General features: G+C 47.6%; 1 protein-coding gene across 1 annotated transcript in view; it reads right to left on the reverse strand.

Annotated features, from left to right (window-relative positions):
- LOC119159652 (growth factor receptor-bound protein 14) overlaps nt 1–11,456 on the reverse strand; it is a 215,867-nt gene extending 204,411 nt beyond the window's left edge. Inside the window, exon 1 of the mRNA XM_037412474.2 lies at nt 10,974–11,456. Coding sequence (XP_037268371.2) covers nt 10,974–11,213 — 240 coding nt within the window. The 5' untranslated portion in view covers nt 11,214–11,456. The remainder of the gene's footprint in view (nt 1–10,973) is intronic.
- Between the last annotated feature and the right edge of the window lie 10,034 nt (nt 11,457–21,490).

Raw genomic sequence — 21,490 nt, forward strand, 5'->3', positions numbered from 1 at the left:
TCAAGTAGCGACGTGCACCTGCTGGTCCTCGGGAATGACGCAAATCACACCCCATGTACCTTAAAGCAGAGTTTCCTAAAATTAACTACATGGGACTCTGGCGCTGCGGTCGATACCCGATTTGGATTAGTGAGTCCATTGCCTCCGCGCGCCCGCTATATCGGAGACCATGATGAGTCCATAGAGGTTCTCACAAAAATACCTATATGTGGCGCCACCGCCTATGCGAATTTCTTAAGCGCTGCATCGACTGCGTAAATACAGCCTCTCTAAAACAAAACATTTATAAGCGGATCTCATTCACACGCATTATATTCTAGAGTAAACGTCCACGCACCTTGATGGCACAACCAAACGGCGAAGGAAATAAACAGACGACATAAAGTGGCAGAAGAAACGCTCGATCGCTTTGTCGTCTGCCTGCCAAGTTTATCGGCCGTCGGTTACTTCTTAAGTTCCGTAAAATTGTGCATCGACGCAAAAGGTTCCAGGGTTAAATAAAACACGCTTCTGCGCAATGACACAAAATAAATATCTTGTTACATACTCTTTTAAAAATAAATCAACCATTTTTAACGTGATGCCAGACGCGTCTTCGATGTATACAAATTCGAGTCAAGTTCGAAGCTCAGATATGCCGGCATTCACTTGCATCCAGCAGCTCATTGATTGATTGATATGTGGGGTTTAGCGTCCCAAAACCACCATATGATTATGAGAGACGCCGTAGTGGAGGGCTCCGGAAATTTCGACCACCTGGGGTTTTTTAACGCGCGCCCAAATCTGAGCACACGGGCCTACAACATTTCCGCCTCCATCGGAAATGCAGCCGCCGCAGCCGGGATTCAAACCCGCGCCCTGCGGGTCAGCAGCCGAGTACCTTAGCCACTAGACTACCGCGGCGGGGCCATCCAACAGCTCATTAGCACCAGATTTCCCACTAGGTGATTCTGTGAAAAACTCTATGGATGAGCCTAAGAGTTAGTGAAGTGCAACTGCTGAACATTTGTGGACGTTTTGTTTCGTAACGAAGTAGCTTTGAGCCATACGAAGTCAGGAGCCCGAACTACGCAGATCAAACAAATCCGTACCCATCATTCCCGTGCTCACTGAAGCGCCATGCGTTGCAGCTCCCGTAGACACTATAGCAACGGATTTCCCTCTAGTGTATTCATAGGAAACTCTATATATGTCTCGTAGTTCTTAAACGCAACCGCGGATCTCGAAGCTCATGCCGAGAAGTCGCTGGGTTCCGAATGTTATGCGAGGTTGTACATGAATACAAAAAGACGGGTAACCACCGGGAAAGGACGAGGCCGAACAGAAAATAGCGTCGTCTCTCCATATTCCAGCAAGCATGCACCAACTATCGCACAGCAATAAGTTTCACTGGGGGCTTGCTTCGCGTCATGGCCCGCCACATTTGTGGTAACGGCTGCGAGATTTTTTTTTTTTGTCTTTCCAACTTTAGTTGTCCAAGGTGAATATATATACTACCCGTTTTTCGCCACCCCGCTCTGCGACTACACATCGCTGGAGACGCAGAACTGCCGTTGCACTTCGCCTTTAATATAGTGGTTTGTTTCTGCCGTTTTGTATGTATAACGAGGCGAACAGCGATGGCGATGGAACATATTACTACGAACTGAACACATATTCTCGGATCGTGGCACGTCTCTTCCCAAGCAACGCCCTTCGATCTGACGTGATCGCTTTGGTCGCCGAAATTTCGCGTATCATAGGCTGCAATTGAAACACCGCCCATCTGACTCGCAATCTTTATTCTATACCCCCCCCCCCTCCTTCCCTTATGTACTTTTCTGTAACGGAACCTTTTAAGTAGAATGAATTAACTTCAATTTATTTACCAGAAAAAACAATGTGGAGGGACACCTGGGGAAAAAGCTGTCGCAGCAGCTTGACGAAGGCCCAGGGTCGCTTATATGGCAATAAGCACATACATGACACATGTCACCGAGTGTTTTTACACAGCATTCGCATCGAAAGCATTATACATACAGATCAGCATACATCACACGTACACATCAACTTTAACAATGAAACTTCGTACAAGAATGCTGGGTAATGACTTATTAAAAAGATAAAAGGTAGTCGCGTAGATTTTTTTATTTAATGTGGTTATTTTATTTAAGCGTTATTTATTGAACGAATGAATTAAATAATTAATGAACCCCTTCTCCCATCAGCCATATGTTCGAAGCTGCGCTACACGACACCAGCCACAGTATGAGTTCGGACCCAGAACATGGCAGTCAAGAAGCTTCAGCCGGCGATGCGTGCAGTAGCACGAAGTTTGGGAAAGACTCCGAGAAAAAAAGAAGAAGAAAACGCATGATAAACCCACTGACCGGCGGAACGTGCAGTAGTATACAAAGAACTCATAAATTCGCGGCGCATGGCGAAAGGTGCATCTAATTGGCGAGACGTAGTGCTTTTTTTTTTTTACTTTGTGCGCGAAATAAGGAAGAGAGGCTGCGAAGGTGTGTACCGCAAGCGCACGTCGCGGTAAACAACACGCCCCGAGCAAGCGCGCCAGAGCGGAAAACAGGTAAGCGAACGAAAAAGAAGCGGGCGCACCGAAACAAGTATCAAGAGAGAGAGAAACCTGCGCGACAATCAACCTGTACACACGGTAGGAGGCGCTCGTAAAAGTGGCGCATAAGGTAAACACCGTGTGTATCGCTTGGACAGAGATGCCTGCAGGGAAACTGCGCTGCAACGAAGGGCTCCGGGCGTATAGCGGTATCACCTGCGTTGATGAGTGCGCGAGCGAGTGTTGCAACACGTACACAACGGCGCAGACGAGAAAATAAAAACAGCGTGAACAAAAAAAAGAAAGAAAGAAAAGGCGCGCGCCCACTGAGTAATAAGGAGCCGCGCGAAATTACCATTCAAGAACATGTACGAGGAAGTTATTTCCCCAAGACTTCGTTTTTTTTTTCTCTTTCCACCGAGCGTATACAAGCTGCCGCTTCACACTGCGGTCTTGAGCTTTTGTTGTTTGTTCTATTTTTTTAAGCTTTTCTCTCTTCTTTTTTTCTTACACGACAGCGCACCGAGAACACTCACTCCTCTAGGAACACGCGACCTTCTCATCTCTCTGCAACGTCTTTTCTCCCCTTCATCCCTTCCCCAGTGCAGGGTAGCAAACCGGATGTGCGTCTGGTTAACCTCCCTGCCTTTCTTTGCATCTTTATCTCTCTCTCTCTCTAGGAACACGCACCGCAGAAGTCAGCGAAGGAACGGCGCGGTATGTGCGTCATCGTGTGACACGCGACAAAGACGGACAGTGTGACTTGCCGCGTGGTGGATGACGTCACGCACGTCGCCGAAAATTGCTTAACACTTCCTGGCTTTGTGGGAGCACGCAGGCTTCGCGCGATGTGTTCGCGGGTCAGTATATATGCACATTGTTTAGCGGGATAACATCCCGTTTGTTTCTCTCCTTCTGTCTCTCTTTCGTTTGAAGGACCTTTCGTACAGACGGTTCAATAAAAACGTACAACACAGCCCTATAGACGAGGCGTCGGCTGTAAAGCGTTGCAAGATATCGCAAAAAACACGCGAAACCAGCAAGACGACCACGTCCATGTTTTCTTGCGCTGTTCTACAATGCACTTCCGAATAGCTCGCCTTTCCGTGCTACGGCTGTATAGCGTTGCATGCTGGGAGAACGACATAGTATAAAGCCACGACGTTCTTTGAAATGCACGAATGGACGGCTAAAAGTACGCAAGTCGCGTATATACTGTGTAGTACGCACTGTGCTTTGTTAGTTAAAAGAATTCCGGGGGCCTAAATCTACTAAGGTCCCCAAAATAGACCCCCCCCCCCCTTCCTGCCCGCGTTTGCTCAACGAATATGACCACAGCGGTTACGACTCGCACTGATCCGCCATCATTTGTATGCAGTCAGTGCACATTGAAATGGACAAACCACTCAGTGGCATCTCTACGTATACCATGCATCGCTAACTGAATCCACGTCTACCCGTTCTGTGTGCTGAGCAGGAAGTAGCGGGTTCGACATGTTCTCCGACATGTCAACAAAAAAGGCCGATCCCGAACTTATAAACATACAAAGCTCATGTATGTGATGCTTGTAGGCGATATGATCAATCGATCAACTACACAATCAATCAATCGTACAGATATGTTCTGCGACATGTCAACAAAAAAGGCCGATCCCGAACTTATAAACATACAAAGCTCATGTATGTGATGCTTGTAGGGGATATGATCAATCGATCAATTACACAATCAATCAATCGTACACTAGTAAGTAGGAAGAGCGCATCGGAGAAGGAAGTCCTTCGCGAAACAAATGACATGAGAAAGAACCAAGAAAGCTAACGAACCAACCTTTGTTGCCGGCCGGGTGCAGTCGTGCGTGTAATCGTCCCGAAAAAAAATTAGCGCTCGAAAAGCGCCCGTGGATACTTTTTACACGCTCTGCTTCGCAGTAATACAGTCGTGAAGGATGGAAGCTATATACTGCATGACGCACAAGACAACCAGAAGAGGCATCACGTGATTACGAATGCACCAGCCGCAGACCTCCTCAGAAGGCTACACAGCAGCCTCGCGAGCGCTAGTGTGCGTTCTCCATACAGAACTTCAAATCCCGCATCACATTATCTAAGGGAGGGCATATTTATACACACGAGACTGCAGCAGTGTTTCAAAAACAAAGCCAGACCATTACATTTTTTCCCCTCGGGCCCACCCTTTTAGTTATTTATTTTCCATGTTCAACTTCCGTGCGTGCAGGCATTATACGCCAACTGGACCCAATTTTATTCCTCGTGTTTTCGATCGAAACAGGTTAAGTTGACCCGGTTAAAACCGACATAGATGAAAGACAGCGCTCGCAAAAAAAAAAAAAAAATACGCCGCGGGCTCATTGAATTGCGAATCACCCATCTTTCTCAGTTCTGCGCAGATAGAAAGGAGTTCGTTTTTTTTTTTTATAAACTTCTTTTTCATTACGCTATATGTACTCATACAGCCAGCAGCAGTTTCGGGACAGTCGAAGGTGCCCTACATAGATTACCGATGCGCCACGTTCGGTTCGGGCTTCACGGTGCACCCGTGGGAAAACTCGTTTGCATGTACACACAATCGAGCATCACGCTCCAATAAGCACTCCGCTTGTGTGCACGTTACGCATACGACGCCACCCACGTTTCTTGAACGAGCACAAGTCTATGACGCACTTCGCAAGACGCGCCCGCATTTCCGCAAACCGAATGCATGCGCGCGACGCACTTTACGGGAAAATGATGTTCCAATCATCTTCGTGGCATTCTTTCTTTGGTTCTCTTGGTCGACACTATAGTCGTCGCCTTTGACGCGACGCGCATTCTTACTTCCGAAACACGTGGACACTGTAGAATCGTTCGATAATTGTGTAAGACAAAGGAATGTCCGACGGTTTATTACCGGAAATTTTAACCATCAGGTGTCCTATATCACGTGCACTGACGTCGCACTGATGACGGGCCTCTTGCATTTCGCCCCCCCCCCCCTTCCCCATCGAAATGCGACCACCGCGGCGAACATGGGGCGCATATGATTATCGAAAATGTGTCAAACTTCTCCGTAGAGGCTGCTTTGATAAGTATGTATACACTCATAAACTAAGCCATCGAGTTTACACCACAGAAAACAAAGAAAAACTTCTCGAAAGTGCTACTTGACAGTGTCGAGAAGCGTGCGCGGGGGTGGCTGGGGCGGGGCACTGGCCAGGCCAAATTTTTAAAAAAAGAAGAAAGAAAACGCCGACCGTTACACGCCAAGTCTGCGTCCAACGGGAAACGCGAGACACGTATGCGACGGCGACGCGCTACGAACGGCCCGGCGGGAGCAGTAAACGCCGGTTAACGGTCGGTACGTGCCACGTCGCTGGCCCGCAGCGCGAGTGTATACGTGTGTGTATACTAAACACTCGCTGGGATGGCTATCAAGCCCCCTGATGCGATGAAACGGAAGGGGAGCTAACCGTCGCGTCGTATATACAGAATCGGAAATAAGGAGAAAAGGCTGAGACGACGGGATCGATGCGACCATCTCTGAAAAAGGGTGGGGGGGGGGGGGGGGGGGGGTCATAGTCAAACGCGACACTGTGTTTCGCGCATAAAGACGGCGGCGCAGTTATACGATCAGAGAGGCCACTGGCCCGTCCGGCGTTCCACCCGTGCATGCACGGACGGGACTTGTAGCTATGACGGTCCAATGTGCCGCTGTATATTAGGGCGCAACGGGTTTCCTCCGCGCCACGCAGAAGCGAGGCGCGCACAATCACGGAGCTAAGGATATAAGCCCACGTACGGTGGCGACACGCAGTTATGCACGTATAGCTAACACCTAACTAAGACCGAGGAGGCACCGAGCAACCCACGTAACAATTCAGCCGCCCCATATGGGATTTGTTCATGAAGTCTTCACGCGTATATATGTGCCCATTAGAGGTCAAGTCACAGTCTATAGTCGCTGCGAAAACAGGAAGTGGAAACTGAAGGTTAACGAGTGCGCGGTAATAGCCACGCACTGGGACGCCATCGCGCACAAACAAGAGATATAGTTGTAAAGAATTTACGAAAGCTGCGGCACCGATAAAGGGACACAAAAAAGCGCAACAATTTTCAGCGTGCAACTTCACAATCCCGTACAATTTCACTTATACCGCGACACGACGCTTGGGGTAAGCCAGAAAACGCGCGAAAAGAAACTGCGGGTGGCGACGCCACCTTCAAATTAGCGCACCAAACACCGCGACGTAAGACATTTTGAAGGCGCCTACAGGGTCCTACGTAGCTTCCAATGGATAAACACGAAGTACATTATAATCCGTGCGTGCCATTGACTTAACATAGGAAGTTTCATAAAATTTCATCAAGCGAATTCTAAGCCAATGCCAATATACGTTTTGAAATTTCGTACGTCACGCGTGAAGATTTTGGCGCGAGATTTAAAAATGAAATTTCAGCCTTGATTTTCTCCTGTAATAATGCACTTGCGGTAGTGAAACGTGTGGCATTAGAGTTCTCAGAATGCAGTTTCTCAGTCTAAGCCAAGTCATTGTCCTTTTTCATTGTCCGGCGCGGACATGAGGGAACATTGGGTCGCAAACCCATAGAAACCCTGTTCTAAAGCTTTAACGGAAACATCGCTTTCGGTAGGCGTGGGAAGGTTGCTTCTGATTGATAAATGCGTTGAATTACGTATAATTACAGGAGAAGCGATAAACACACGTGCGAGTAATATACAAGGCTATTTACCGTTAGCGACGTCTGAACCTGCGTGCGTGCAGTGTCACATATAATGTCGGCCGTAGACATAAAATTCTATGCGTATGCAGCTTTACAAGACTGCCCAGTAGTTGGCAAACACACGAAGTTTCCCCGCAGCAGTGACGGTGGAGCCACAATGTACGTCACAATGACGTCGCTTTAATTCCGATGACGCCAGGTTAGAACGTTTAAAAACAGAATTAACAATGTCAAACTAATATTCAAAAAAATATATTTATTCCGCCTTTCCGAACAACAACACTCGTTGAGTTTCGTTTATTTTCTACGCCCAAACAAAGTTTGTACGATACAAAACACGTCAGCAATCAGCAAACGAAGGTCCGCGGATGTCTTTAATTTCCACCTGTCAGCGAACTTCGATGAAAATAAAGTTTCAGCGTCTGTACGGAGAATGCCAAAACAGCGCGCTGCCTCGCTGACACTGATCTTTCACTATGACCGTAATGCAAAATAAATTAACCGAGACATTCGTCAAAAGCGATCTCCCTAAAGCATATACGTCGCTGCAAAAGGTCATCAGCACGGCACGGCCTCGGAGAAAGAGTGATCAATCTACAAAACAGCGGCGTACACGATTAATCTTCCCGCCGTTCCAAAGGTCACCGTCTGTCGTCCATAATACTGTTATAACTGTGTTTATAAATCTACTCCAACAGGCGCATAACGTACCGGAGAATCATGACGTCACCTTATGGATGGAATTGCGCGAGCTGACGTCATCCGCGACGACAGCCGCGCAGGCGGACGCATCGCTGGCCCGATCGATGTGCGACAATACAATTATATCTTTTGTTTTCTTTCTTTCCACCAGACGTAGTGAGCTATAACGTGGACATTTACGTACGCTGATGATATGTGGGGTTTAACGTCCCAAAACCACCATATGATTATGAGAGACGCCGTAGTGGAGGGCTCCGGAAATTTCGACTACCCGGGGTTCTTTAACATGCACACAAATCTGAGCACATGGGCCTACAACATTTCCGCCTCTATCGGAAATGCAGCCGTCCACATTTGCGTACGCTGTTACAGAGTTGTCACTACAGCAGCAGGTAACAAAGGATGTTTTTTTAATAAAATATATATACATTAAAATATCATCGATAAATCAAAGTACAAAACTACCGCCCTCGCAGTCAAGGTTATTTTAAAAAGAAACAGCATGCAGGGGCACGAGTTCAAAGGCTGTACTGTATGCTCCATATGTTCGAGATGCTTCAACAACAATCAGCCAAGTTGAATCAAACATTTCCTTGCTCTCTTTTTTTAAAGAGATGTACGAGCATACCGTCCCACACAATCCTAACTCGTTAAAGAATAAAAGGAACCAAACACTGTCACACCGGTCTTAATATAATAAAATCTGGTACATGACGTGCAAAAACCACGATATGATTATACAATGCACGCCGTATACCCGGAGGGCTTCTGAAATTTTGGCCACTTGGGTGTTCTTTTAACATGCAGTCACATCGCACACTACACGGTCCTGTAGCATTTCCTTTCCGTCGAAAGGAGACTGCCGCGGCCGGAATCGAACCCGCGACCGTTGGATGAGCAGCCGAGACCAGCGGCACCAATTTTTAGAACCGATTTGAGAAGTGGCATTCCGGTACAATTGCTGTAAATACTCCCTACTATGCTGTTAGGCGAGTCGGAATTTCTTTATCTTGCGTTGCTTGATTGTTTTTCGCTTTGCCTCGTTAAGGTTAAAAGTTAATTTCTTTTGGGGGTTCGGCTTCTACGACTGCTCGACATCTCTCCTTGGACAATGAGGGATATCTTTTTTTTTTTTTTTAATGGTAGTGTCGCTTAGACTCTTTCACGCATCCTCAACACAAAGCTCCGTGTCTCCTGACATGCCAATACCGATCATTACTACTAAAGCAAGAGCAGCACGAAAAGATGCGCTTTCTTAGTCTGTCTACAGCTTTCTTTCTTTTTTATGTAAAGCAGCATTTTCCGGAGCACCCAGAATTTAAAATGAGGTGCCGAATTGAGCGCATTACTCGCACTCGGACATCATAACGGCCGTGGAGGCTATGTACCGGCATTAGCTTTCTGTTTTTTTTTTTGCTTTTTTGAGCCCGTTCAAATCGATACCTGAGGCGTTTTTTAATCAGCACCATAAAAGCACTATTTGAACTTTACTCGAGAAACACACTTACGCCAACAAATTTATATGTGGGTTTAACGTCCCAACACCACCATATGATTATGAGAGACGCCGTAGTGGAGGGTTCCGGAAATTTCAACCACCTGGGGTATTTAACGTCCACCCAAATCTGAACACACAGGCCTACAACATTTCCGCCTCCATCGGAAATGCAGCCGCCGCAGCCGGGATTCGAACCCGCGACCTGCGGGTCAGCAGCCGAGTACCTTGGCCACTAGACCACCGCGGCGGGGCACTTACGCCAACAAAGGCATTACAGTTAAACCTATACCTTTCTCAATATACCAGAATGTAAATAGCGCGAAGGACACGCACACACAGAAGCTACGTCTCGTGTGGTTCCTCACGCGCGTGCCGTGCTGCTTAATCTCTGCAATTTGAACTGCTCAACTGAACGGGCTGCCAACTTTCACGCCGTTTAGGCTCAACGCCTCCATAATTGGTACCGCATTCGCAGTACTTATAAACATCCACAAACACGCCTTAGCAGTGGATCAAACGGCCACGCATTACTCGGCCAGGCGAAACTTAAAAACAGCACAACACAAGTCTTTGTCGACCACGAGGCACACAGCGCAGGCTGCGCAGAAAAAAAAAAAAAGGCGGGAAACAAGAAGCGCCTACGGAGGAGACTTGAGGTAAACAAACGGGAAAAAGCGCGCGCTCGTCTGAAGACCAGTTCTCACTCCGGGCGGGATCGTCGATGGATCCATGAAGTAGCCTCTTCGTGTTCATGCGAAATCAGGCCGCATGAAAGCGCGAATAACTTGTCGATACTTCAAGAAGTTGTAGTTGTGAAAACTACTAGCGCTGCTGCAACGCCATTATTGCTTTTAAATGCGGCTATCACTTTCCAGAAAATTTCAGAACTACACACGCACTGTTGCTCATGGATTGCTTTTCGTATCAATACCACATTGCGCTAACTTGGAAAGAATTCACTCAAAATTAAATCTGCGCTTTTTAAAAACAGGGCAGTAAATGATGCGGAAGATTGACACTTGTCTACACCGGCTGCTCGATTGCACAGCTTTCTAAACTACTCTTGCCGGCAACTTCAATGTACTGAGCAATGGATTCACTAACGAACAGTCATTTAAGACAGGCACTGCCAAATGGGGCTCGATATCCAAGTAGGCAATCGGGCGGTTATTTTCGGCGTGAGCGCATCGGAAGGACGAACTACAGTGCTTCGTCTTTGTTTACGTCAACTATTACGGTCAGACCAGGGTGCTCCATTCTGTCTCATCTACGCACAATTTCTTGTTTTCTTAGATGTCTGCCTCAATACTTTCCAGATGGACCAAGATCGGCTCGACGACCGGCGGAAAACGGGGCGAAGCACCAGATCTCGTTCTTTTCTCCCTTTTTCCCACGACGCTCGCCCGACGGAGAGAAGGCCGAAGAGACGCGCGCGCGAAAAACAGGCCCCACGAAAGGAATGAGAAATCAAAAAAGGCTAACCTCCTCTAGCCAACGGTTATCGGGCGATGCCTGATGCGGCGGCGCTTGCTCCGCGCGCTGCAGGGCGTTCAACGAGTCTTTCAAATCCTTGGCGAAGCTCAACGGGTCCTCCTGAAGTTTGGGCGGCGGCGGCGGTTGCTGAATGGGGCAGCTACACAAGCGGCAGTTCCAGGGAACCGACGACGAACAGGGTGGGGCTGTACGATTGGTGGTTGTGGGCCAGCAGCCGAACACCTCCATCTACGCGGCCACACCACGGGTCGTTGTGGACGCTGCGAGGGCGCAGCGGTGCCGACGCGCGGCATGCAGCGATGAGCTGCTACTAGCAGTGCCGGCGGCGCTCGGGCGTCGGTGCCGATGCTCGCGGTCCGCCGTGTTTACTACGAACGGCTGGGGACAAATGCAGGTAGTTGTGCACACACCGTCACACACACGACGTCGCAGGGCACAGCAGCGGCACAAGGGTGCGGCGGGCGACTCGAGCGCGCGTCTTCTGCCACAGCAGACGTCCCACTAAACAACACAACGCGCGCGCGCCACGGCGTCGTACGGCAGGAGAGTACACTGGCCTGGCGGTGACGCTTCCCGCTTCGGGCTCCCGCCACCAGGGGTTTGTTTACGTCCTCGGGAAATGACCTTCTGCGTACTCGCATCCCCAGGCGAGTAGCTAGTGATCCCTAGCGTCTTCCCCGTAGGTACCTAGCCGGCTTCCCCTCTCCCGCGTTACTACATCCTTCGGAAGGCCCCCCTTCGTCCGCGTCGCGACGCCGGCGATCGACGCGCCATTTTGGCCCCTCGCCTCTGAAAACCCTGCCGCGGTGTCTCGCCCTCGTACAGCGCGCCACCCTCAACCCGGTATACCCTTCCTCTCTCGCGGTCCCAACCGCGCGCCTGTTTTCGCAGTGGTGAGCGCTTTTCAGGAACGGTACGCGCACAATAGTTGCAGATGAGGCCGCGGTTATTTTGGTGGCCGGGCGACCTTCGTCACAGGGCTTTTACTTTCGCTTCCTGTGAGCAACGAAGCCCTACAGAAAGCTCTTCGGTCGTATTGCTCAGTGTCCGAGCAAAGTATTGTGCATCCCGCGTGAAAGCTCATTCATGTGAACATGGCGAGGCTTGCGCGTGATATTCGCAAACGGTTCTCCATTAGTCGTGTCCATTTACCGTACGTGATAAACACGGCAATACCGTGCCGTCGATTTCGACAGGAATTTTTTTTTTTTTTGGTCTTGAAGACCCATATCAACAAAATTCGGAATTACATCTCGTTACCACATGTAATGACCAGCTTCCAAGGCCGAGACGTTTAAAAGAAGCGTGCCGACCACTGTAGGGTAAATTGGTATTGCTGAAGCACTTTAACAAAGTATTTTAGTGGAGGTGGCTTACGTTAGCATGTTACATGTTTTAAAAAGGACTTCACTTGCGCAACTACAATGTGCTTAAGTACGAAACTAAGCTCCTAAGCGATGGTAAAGCTGGGAAAAAGACTGACTTCAAATTTCTTCTAACAGTCTCGTAGCATTACAAAAAAAGATCACAGCATATCCACGGAGTGAATGATGATGAATGGGGCGATGTGCTGGAGGGTTTCATCGCTAAACCGTGAACCATCCGCGAATATCGCCCACTACATCATAAAAGACGTGACAAACACTGTATATACTTATACAAGAAGTTTTATTATTCATAAGTTGTAGCTATATGTCACTTCCGTTCCCCCTTCATTATAACGGCTTTATGGTAGGTGAAATGGTGGATCGCTGATGGGGGGTAGTGGGATGTTTGCAAGGACGAAGTAGTGGGCAGTTTGCAAAGGTGTAACTATAGGCGGCCACGTACAAACAAAGGATGGACACAATGGGAAAATCTATGGTTATTTAACACGCACCTGGATAAAACTACACGACCATCTTGCATTTCATATTGTCTACTTCTCAACAGTATTTGCTTTATGGTCCGTGAAGTGGTGGATCGCTGATGGGGGGTAGTGGGATGTTTGCAAGGACGAAGTAGTGGGCAGTTTGCAAAGGTGTAATTATAGGCGGCCACGTACAAACAAAGGATGGACACAATGGGAAAATCTATGGTTATTTAACACGCACCTGGATAAAACTACACGACCATCTTGCATTTCATATTGTCTACTTCTCAACAGTATTTGCTTTATGGTCCGTGAAGTGGTGGATCGGTGATGGGGGGTAGTGGGATGTTTGCAAGGACGAAGTAGTGGGCAGTTTGCAAAGGTGTAACTATAGGCGGCCACGTACAAACAAAGGATGGACACAATGGGAAAATCTATGGTTATTTAACACGCACCTGGATAAAACTACACGACCATCTTGCATTTCATATTGTCTACTTCTCAACAGTATTTGCTTTATGGTCCGCGAAGTGGTGGATCGCTGATGGGACGTAGTGGGATGTTTGCAAGGACGAAGTAGTGGGCAGTTTGCAAAGGTGTAACTATAGGCGGCCACGTACAAACAAAGGATGGACACAATGGGAAAATCTATGGTTATTTAACACGCACCTGGATAAAACTACACGACCATCTTGCATTTCATATTGTCTACTTCTCAACAGTATTTGCTTTATGGTCCGTGAAGTGGTGGATCGGTGATGGGACGTAGTGGGATGTTTGCAAGGACGAAGTAGTGGGCAGTTGGCAAAGGTGTAACTATAGGCGCCCACGTACAAACAAAGGATGGACACAATGGGAAAATCTATGGTTATTTAACACGCACCTGGATAAAACTACACGACCATCTTGCATTTCATATTGTCTACTTCTCAACAGTATTTGCTTTATGGTCCGTGAAGTGGTGGATCGGTGATGGGACGTAGTGGGATGTTTGCAAGGACGAAGTAGTGGGCAGTTGGCAAAGGTGGAACTATAGGCGGCCACGTACAAACAAAGGATGGACACAATGGGAAAATCTATGGTTATTTAACACGCACCTGGATAAAACTACACGACCATCTTGCATTTCATATTGTCTACTTCTCAACAGTATTTGCTTTATGGTCCGTGAAGTGGTGGATCGCTGATGGGACGTAGTGGGATGTTTGCAAGGACGAAGTAGTGGGCAGTTGGCAAAGGTGGAACTATAGGCGGCCACGTACATACAAACAAGAGATGGACAGACCCACGACTTTATAGTAGCTTGGCCCCTTAAAAACTGCAGGAGTCTTGTGATACATAAGGTCCCTTTATCAAAAGACTTTAGTGATACAGTCCCTGTTTTAACAAATTGATCACCATGATCATCCACCTATAAATACACCCACTGCAAAACAAAGACCTCTCTCATGTTCCGCCAATCAACCCGGTCCTGTGCTTCCTACTGCCACGTTATACTAACAAACGTCTTAAGCTTGTCGGCCCACACAATTTTTGTCACCCCCTTACGCACTTGTTTTCTCTTAAACTCGTCAATTACCTTTAATTACCAGCGGTTATCCAGCCTATGTGCTGCGTACCCGGCCCATGTTCATTTCTTCTTCTTGATTTCAACTATGATTTCAACCCGTTTGTTTCCTGACCCACTCATGCTATCTTCCTGTCTCTTAAGGTTACACGTATAATTTTTCTTTCCATCACTCGCTGCGTCGTCTGCTCCGAAACATTAATTCGAGATATTAACATTCCATGGTCACTGCATCGGATCTTGCCAACTACTTCCACATCCGGTAAAATGCCCGCGGGTGCACACAGAATGAAGTCTATTTAATTTAAGTTTCGCCATTAGTACTTATATCAGACCCGCAAATTATTACGTCTTGCGAACCCTCTAAGTTACTCCCCTCTGGGAATTTATAGAGCCCATGCCACATTCCCTCACTGCATGGTCTCCAGCCTACTTCTTGCCTACCTTTGCATTAAAGTCTCCCATCAGCACAGTATGCTGTCTTTACCTTACTCATTGCTGACAATCAGACATTTATTCGATGAGGAGTCCACGAATGGTGACCGTGGTAGAAAGAAGGGCGAAAGGCAAGTGCCGCGCACGCGCCAAGCTAGGGTAGAGTTAGGGTAGCCAAGCTTCCAAATTGGCAGCCATGTTGTTAGCGCGAAAAGCTGAATATGAACAGCCACATCACATGTATCGCTGGTCATCAAAGACGCTTCCACAATCAGTCAGTCCATCGCTCAGACAAATAATGTATTTAGGACCAGTTGAAAAAGTTATTATCATCATCATACACCTTATGTAGACGGCAGGACGATGGCCTCTCCCAATCACCTCCAACCGACCACGTCCTACGCAAGCTGATGCCATTTTACGGCTCCCAATTTCTTCATTTCATCGTTTTACTTAATCCGTTGGCATCTTGGGTGGGGCTTGCCATCTCTTAGTATACTCTTAATGAAGTCCTGGTTAACACACGTCCTGTAGGCGAGATGCTTCGATATTAGAAAAACTCCCGACTACAGTCAGCCTTCGGAACCTTGCACCCTTCATTCCCGACTTGTAGATGGCCTGCACTATTATATCATGTGGCTGTGTACCTTCCTTCGCCCTGAATGACCATTGGTGATCCGTCCTTCTCCTGATGCGGTGAACACAGGATATATACACAAGGGCCAGCTTGTTCTCTTGACCACTTTGCCGGTTTCTTATCTCTCACAGTTTTCATTCCATCGCGCACTGGGTGAGTGAAAACACAAGATCGTTTCAGGTAGCATGCCACATGTGCTTTTTCTTCTCATCTTGAACTCAATTATGTCATCTTTGTTCACCACGACGAGTACACAATGCTGATGAGCTTTTATAAGTCATGCGAGAAAATTACATACACTCATATTTGTTTTGTCATGGACACTGGTTATTCATGTGTGCACACGGAGGTTTGGCGTTTTGTGAGGCTTCATTTGCCTTCACGCCGATTCCCCACAACTATGCATACTGCTTGTCTGAAATAAATATGAAAAAAATATATGCTGACGGGGCTTCAAGGAGTACCTTTCTTGACAGAACAGTGCGAAGGCATGACTCGAAGAAAAAAAAAACATCATCGTGGATGCATGCAAACCAATGAGGGCGACTCAGGCGTGTAAACAAGGCAGTTCTAACAGCCTTCGAAACGCCTAGAGGTCTGTTTTGCTACAGTCCTTCCCCCGCGCTTTTCTTGTGGGTATTTTACGGAGGTTCCATCCTTCTTATCCAGAAATTCCAGGCACCTCCTCGTCTCTGACCGAAACAGGCCTGTTTGCATACAGAAGCCGGCAGTCGAAGCCACGCCACGGAGGGACCAAGGGGCACTCCCTGCGATTCCAGAAAGCAAGTGCGGAGCATGAATGGCACTTTCCGCCGTTGAAAGGCCGCAAATATGCGCCGGCTTTTTTTGAAGCAAAGGAGGCGGCATTCTTTGCGAAGAACAGAGATGCCGGCGAAGGTCTAGAGATAGCACGTGTCCCGCGAACGGCGCGGACGGGGCGAAGATCACCCCAAGCTGTCCGAGCGCTTTCCCAGAATCTCATAAAAGCTACTGGCCCACGTGTTGCCACCCCGTTGGGTAAATGGACTTGCTGTTTACCGACGGGGGAATATGCTGCGAAGAATTTCGGGAACTGCTTTTTAAGCACCGCACGCGGAGGTGTTTTTGAGCTACCGATGGTTTACCTGAAGTTGTAAACACGGAGAGAGAAAAGATGAAAAAAAAAGAAGGAAAAAAGGCAAGGACGCCTGCGTGCAGCCGAAATCCCCAATTTTTTTTTTTTTTTTATGAGGTGAGAAATCTAGCGATCTTACGTTCGGCTGTCTGACGGCTGAGAATGAAAAAGTGGCATGGGCACAAAAAAAAAAAAAACGAATGGTGCCATTAAACAAAACAAAATGATCCGGCCATTGTTTACCCATTCGCACTGACAGTGTACACGAAAAATAAGCCTGTCTGATTGCCCGATGACCTGCCATGATAGTTCGGCAGTTATGGTGGCTGACTGGTGCTAACTCGCAGGTGGCGGAATCGAATCTCAGCCGCAGCGGCCGTATTTTCCGCTAGAGACGAAACGAATGCTCGGGGTACGTGTACTTGGATTTAGGTGTACGTTACAGAACATCAGCTGGTCGAAGTTTTCGAACCGCTCCCCTACACGGCGTTTCTCGTAATATTATCGTGGTTTTCGAACGTTAAACTCCATATTTTACAGCTGAAGAGCGAAAAAAGATAGACAGAGGACAGTGTTAACTTCCAACAATTATACAGATATCCCAGCGCTTTCGCGGTATTTTTAAGAGTGCGGTGGTTTTCCGAGATGTGAAGCACGTCAGCCCGCGGTTTTACTGGCCGCGTGCTTCAGTGCTGCGCCAATAGATTCAGTCAGGCGCTTTTTGTTCCGACAAAGTGGTCGCCCGAATAAGCCGCAAGGTTTGGCAACTGATAGACGTCACTTAGAATTTGCAGGGGGTCTGTTTGAAAGAAAAAAAGAAAGTGCATTATCTATGCTGAAGAGGGCCAAACAAAGCTACTTCTGTGCTTGCCGCATACTTCTATTCAGTATGGTTAATCACTGACGTTGTTTACACGATGGGGCATACTTCTAATCACAGCCCGCCTACCGAGTGCCTGCCTGCCCGTGCTCTACACGACTTCGCTGTGCCGATTGTTACTGAAATGAAGTACTTGCTCCCTCACTCACTGCCGCTGAACGCGGGGCCGTGTGACAAGCTCTCCAGGGAAAGTCATTTTACGAGCCGGCTATGAGGCATTATCCCGCCGCTTTAATGAGATGCAAAGTCTGTACAGACGCTGCATGATTCGCCGTCTGGGTTCGCGCCATTTGTATGTTCGAGTCTGCTCCTCGCCGATAAAAGTTTACTTCTTTTAGATGCGGAGCATCTTATACTCGCGCCTTGTAGTGCGCCGTCCGCGCTGTCCGCACCGCTTCTCGAACATTCGACAGCTGACGCGCGCGCATGCGCCGTCGCGCCGTCGCCCACTCTTCCACCATCTGTGCATCCCTTCCTCCTCTACACACCGCGCGCGCTTCACTCCTCCACCATCTGTGCACCCTTCCTCCTCTACACACCGCATTCGACATCTACAATTCTCCTGATTCTCCAGTGGACGCGCATGTGGCGTCGCGCTTCGAGAACATTCAACAGCTGACAGTGCATGCGCCGTCGTGCTGTATATGTACTCAAGGTCGGCGCTCGCTCGCTCAGTTGCCGCTCGTCGGTTGGTTTGTACGGCGCGTCGACGTCCAAGGTCGCGGTGAAATGAGTTCCAACGAATCCACAAACACAATGATCGACGTCCCTTCGACCAGCGCCGCCCTTTCGCATACGTGTGTACGTGTTCACTCATTTAACACCCCCTCCTACAACCACGTTAACCAATTTAGCCATCGACCCAAGTAAGTCGCAATTTAACACCCCATTTCACAACCACGTTAACCAATTTAGCCATCGACCCAAGTAAGTCGCACTTTAACACCCCGTTAACCAATTATATGGTCCGCATCCTCCTCAGTGTTCCCCCGAGGGAAGCTGCGGGCAATTTTTTTTCTCATCCTCCTTTTTCTTCGTCTTTCCTTGTTTTTCATCACTATCCTCACGTAAACACAAGAAAACCTCAACTCGCACTAATACACATCTTCCCTGACAATGGATAAAATCGCATTGCCGAAATGTTAACCGTTTTAAAACTTCACGTCCTACAACTGCAATGACATTACGAAGGGCGCCGTAGTGGAGGGCTCGAGACACGCAACCTAAATTTAGATACACGGGTATCTACAGGATATAGCCTCCATCGAAATGCAGCCGCCGCATACGGTATTCGATCCCGTGACGTTTGGGTCAGCAATGGAGCAGCCTAGTCGCTAGACCACCAAGGCAGGTACCCGAAAACAAAGCGGCTCCATTTTCCAAAATGTATTCATACCACTGAGAATGTGCTTGCCTGTTTTAAATGCGGATAATTTCTTTGCGTACTGCAAGCGCTTTTGGCGTCTATCTGCGTTTGCATCTATCCATCTATAGTCGCCTACATCTATAGGGGCTTTCATGACCTCCACCTTAACTTGTGCTACACCAAAATTTGTACCGGAGGGTAAGATGGTTTGACGAATATACGACGCGCTGGTCATGACACCAATAACGCCGCAATCACGTCGCTTACGTCGCCAAACACTTTCCAAAAAACAGTGGCACATACCCGGGGACGGGTTGATTGATGCCACTGGTATGCCTATATACTATGTGCCACAGGTGACGGACACTTTATATAATGCCGCGAGGCGTATTGCGGATAGTGTTGCGCATGCCGATACCGCCGGTGTGCAGCCTTATCGTGGTCCAGGATGCACCGCGACTCATCTGCGAAGATCATGGCCCGCACGTCGACCATTCGTTGATAACGAGATAGCGCCAGACGCTACGGCGACTGTATCTCGGATGGTGAACGCGCCTTGCGTTCCAGTGGGACATTTCTGTTACCCGACGGCCGTCGAACGCGCCTTGCGTTCCAGTGGGACATTTTTTGTTACCCGACGGCCGTCGATCGCGCTGTTCGCCTCCCGCTAAGCCGGTGTGTCTGTTTTCCTTCAGTGGGCGCAAGTCCGCCAAATAAACGGATCTCCTTCTATTTCTACTAACCTCCCGGTCTCCTGTCTTCGGGCACCCTCACTCTTACGTGACAATATACCCAAAAACAACGAAAACACATATGGGTAACTTTAACTCTTGAGCGTTAAGAAAATGCTGCCATAAGCAGCGTTGACTGCATTAATGTAAACAATAAATGTCAGTGCATGTCCCATCAATAATCGAACCCTATTCTGCGTGGTAATGGGGCATTCTATGCCACAAAGCCAGGCTTCGGATATACTTTTCAATAGACCTAATGTTCGTGTAACGTCCATTGTGCTGGCAGTAGTGGCTGTCCGAGCTTATAAAGAATACATATGTACTCCGATGATACAGCCATCATGACGGGTTAACGTCAATTGTAGTTTGGCACTATCCAGTGAAGTTATAAATTTTTGTAGCAGTATATAACACACACACACACACACACACACACACACACTCATATATATATATATATATATATATATATATATATATATATATATATATATATATATATATATATATATATATATATATATATATATATAGTCACATCATAACCTCTCGCTCAATAAATAAATGAACAAATAAAACAAATTCACCTTCCTTACGCATGCTCCGCATAACATCAATTTCCTTGAGATCTGCGGAGGTCTTTCATTCCTTTCTTTTTGTCCTTGATTTTCAAAACAATGGCATGCAGACACAATCCTTGTTTACATTCTTACAAGAGTTCTATTGTGTGCACGTCTGAAAGGTTTTACCTCCAACCTGTTTCTTTTGTCTGGGAGAGCCTTATCGTATACCGCTCGACACAGCAGGTATACTGACGTTACGATCACCTGCCTTACTAACCGTGTAATAGTAGAAAAAGAGCATAGAACACGCATACCCTTGAGTTTAAGATCACGTGAACGCTGTCTTTGCAATGGTCACGTGCATATGTATACGCGAATAAAATAAAGTGCGGAGGCTTGTATACGCCACATGGCTTTATATACCAAAGGATATTTCAAAACAAATAACGTAAACAATGTGTACCTATGTTTTTTTTTATCTGTCCTCAAAGTCAGGGCGCCTTTATAACATCAAACGAATATGTCTGCGCGCAGCTGGGAGTGCTCATAGAAGCCGCAATCATCACGAGACTTGCGCCGACACAACAACTAGAGATGTGCGTAGAAGCAAGATCGGCTCTCAGCTGTGCTCTTTTGACCTGCAGCGACAAGCGAACCAAAGCAGCCGCTGAAGCCATCGGATGTATACATATGCAGCTGCTTTACATGCGGCGAGTTAAATACCATGCGGCTTTATTGCGATACGTGTACGTCATCGTTTCAGCATCGGCTTCTGATTCATGATGTCGGGTTGTGTCGTTTCCATCGTATTTAATGGAACATAAGAAGAGTTCTCATACAATGCGTTGACAAAATAAGAACCATTCAGGCGAATGAAAATTACAATGTATAAACTTGTGATAAAATTTAACTATTGGAATGTTCTATATTACAATGCCTTTAAGCAATGCCAATTAAACGATTAACGTGTTAAAGCGACGCTCAACTGCAGTGATAAATTAACCAAAGCTTATTAAGTGTGTTTGCGAACCCTATTCGTGGTAACCTTACGAAAATGTATTCAGTTCAACGAAAGCTCGTCTGGTCGGGTAACATGATAACGAAGGCGTCGCGGTCACTGGCCGAGTCAAGGTGAAAAACGCATTAGAGATGTTCCGCGACTCGTACACGTTAATTGTTACTCGGTCGTGGAAACGCCGCATGAATGTTCCTTAGATGCCACTGATGTAGACGGTGGAACATCGACAGAACGACACATTGTTTGGCACAAGTCTTCGGGTGATATGACTGGCTCGCATATGGCGAGTTCCACTCGTCGAGCGGGAGCAAGTTTTCTTGCTCCATAGCTGGCAACCCG

The sequence above is a fragment of the Rhipicephalus microplus genome, chromosome 1 (assembly GCF_043290135.1).
Source record: "Rhipicephalus microplus isolate Deutch F79 chromosome 1, USDA_Rmic, whole genome shotgun sequence".
In the NCBI taxonomy this organism is placed as follows: domain Eukaryota; kingdom Metazoa; phylum Arthropoda; class Arachnida; order Ixodida; family Ixodidae; genus Rhipicephalus; species Rhipicephalus microplus.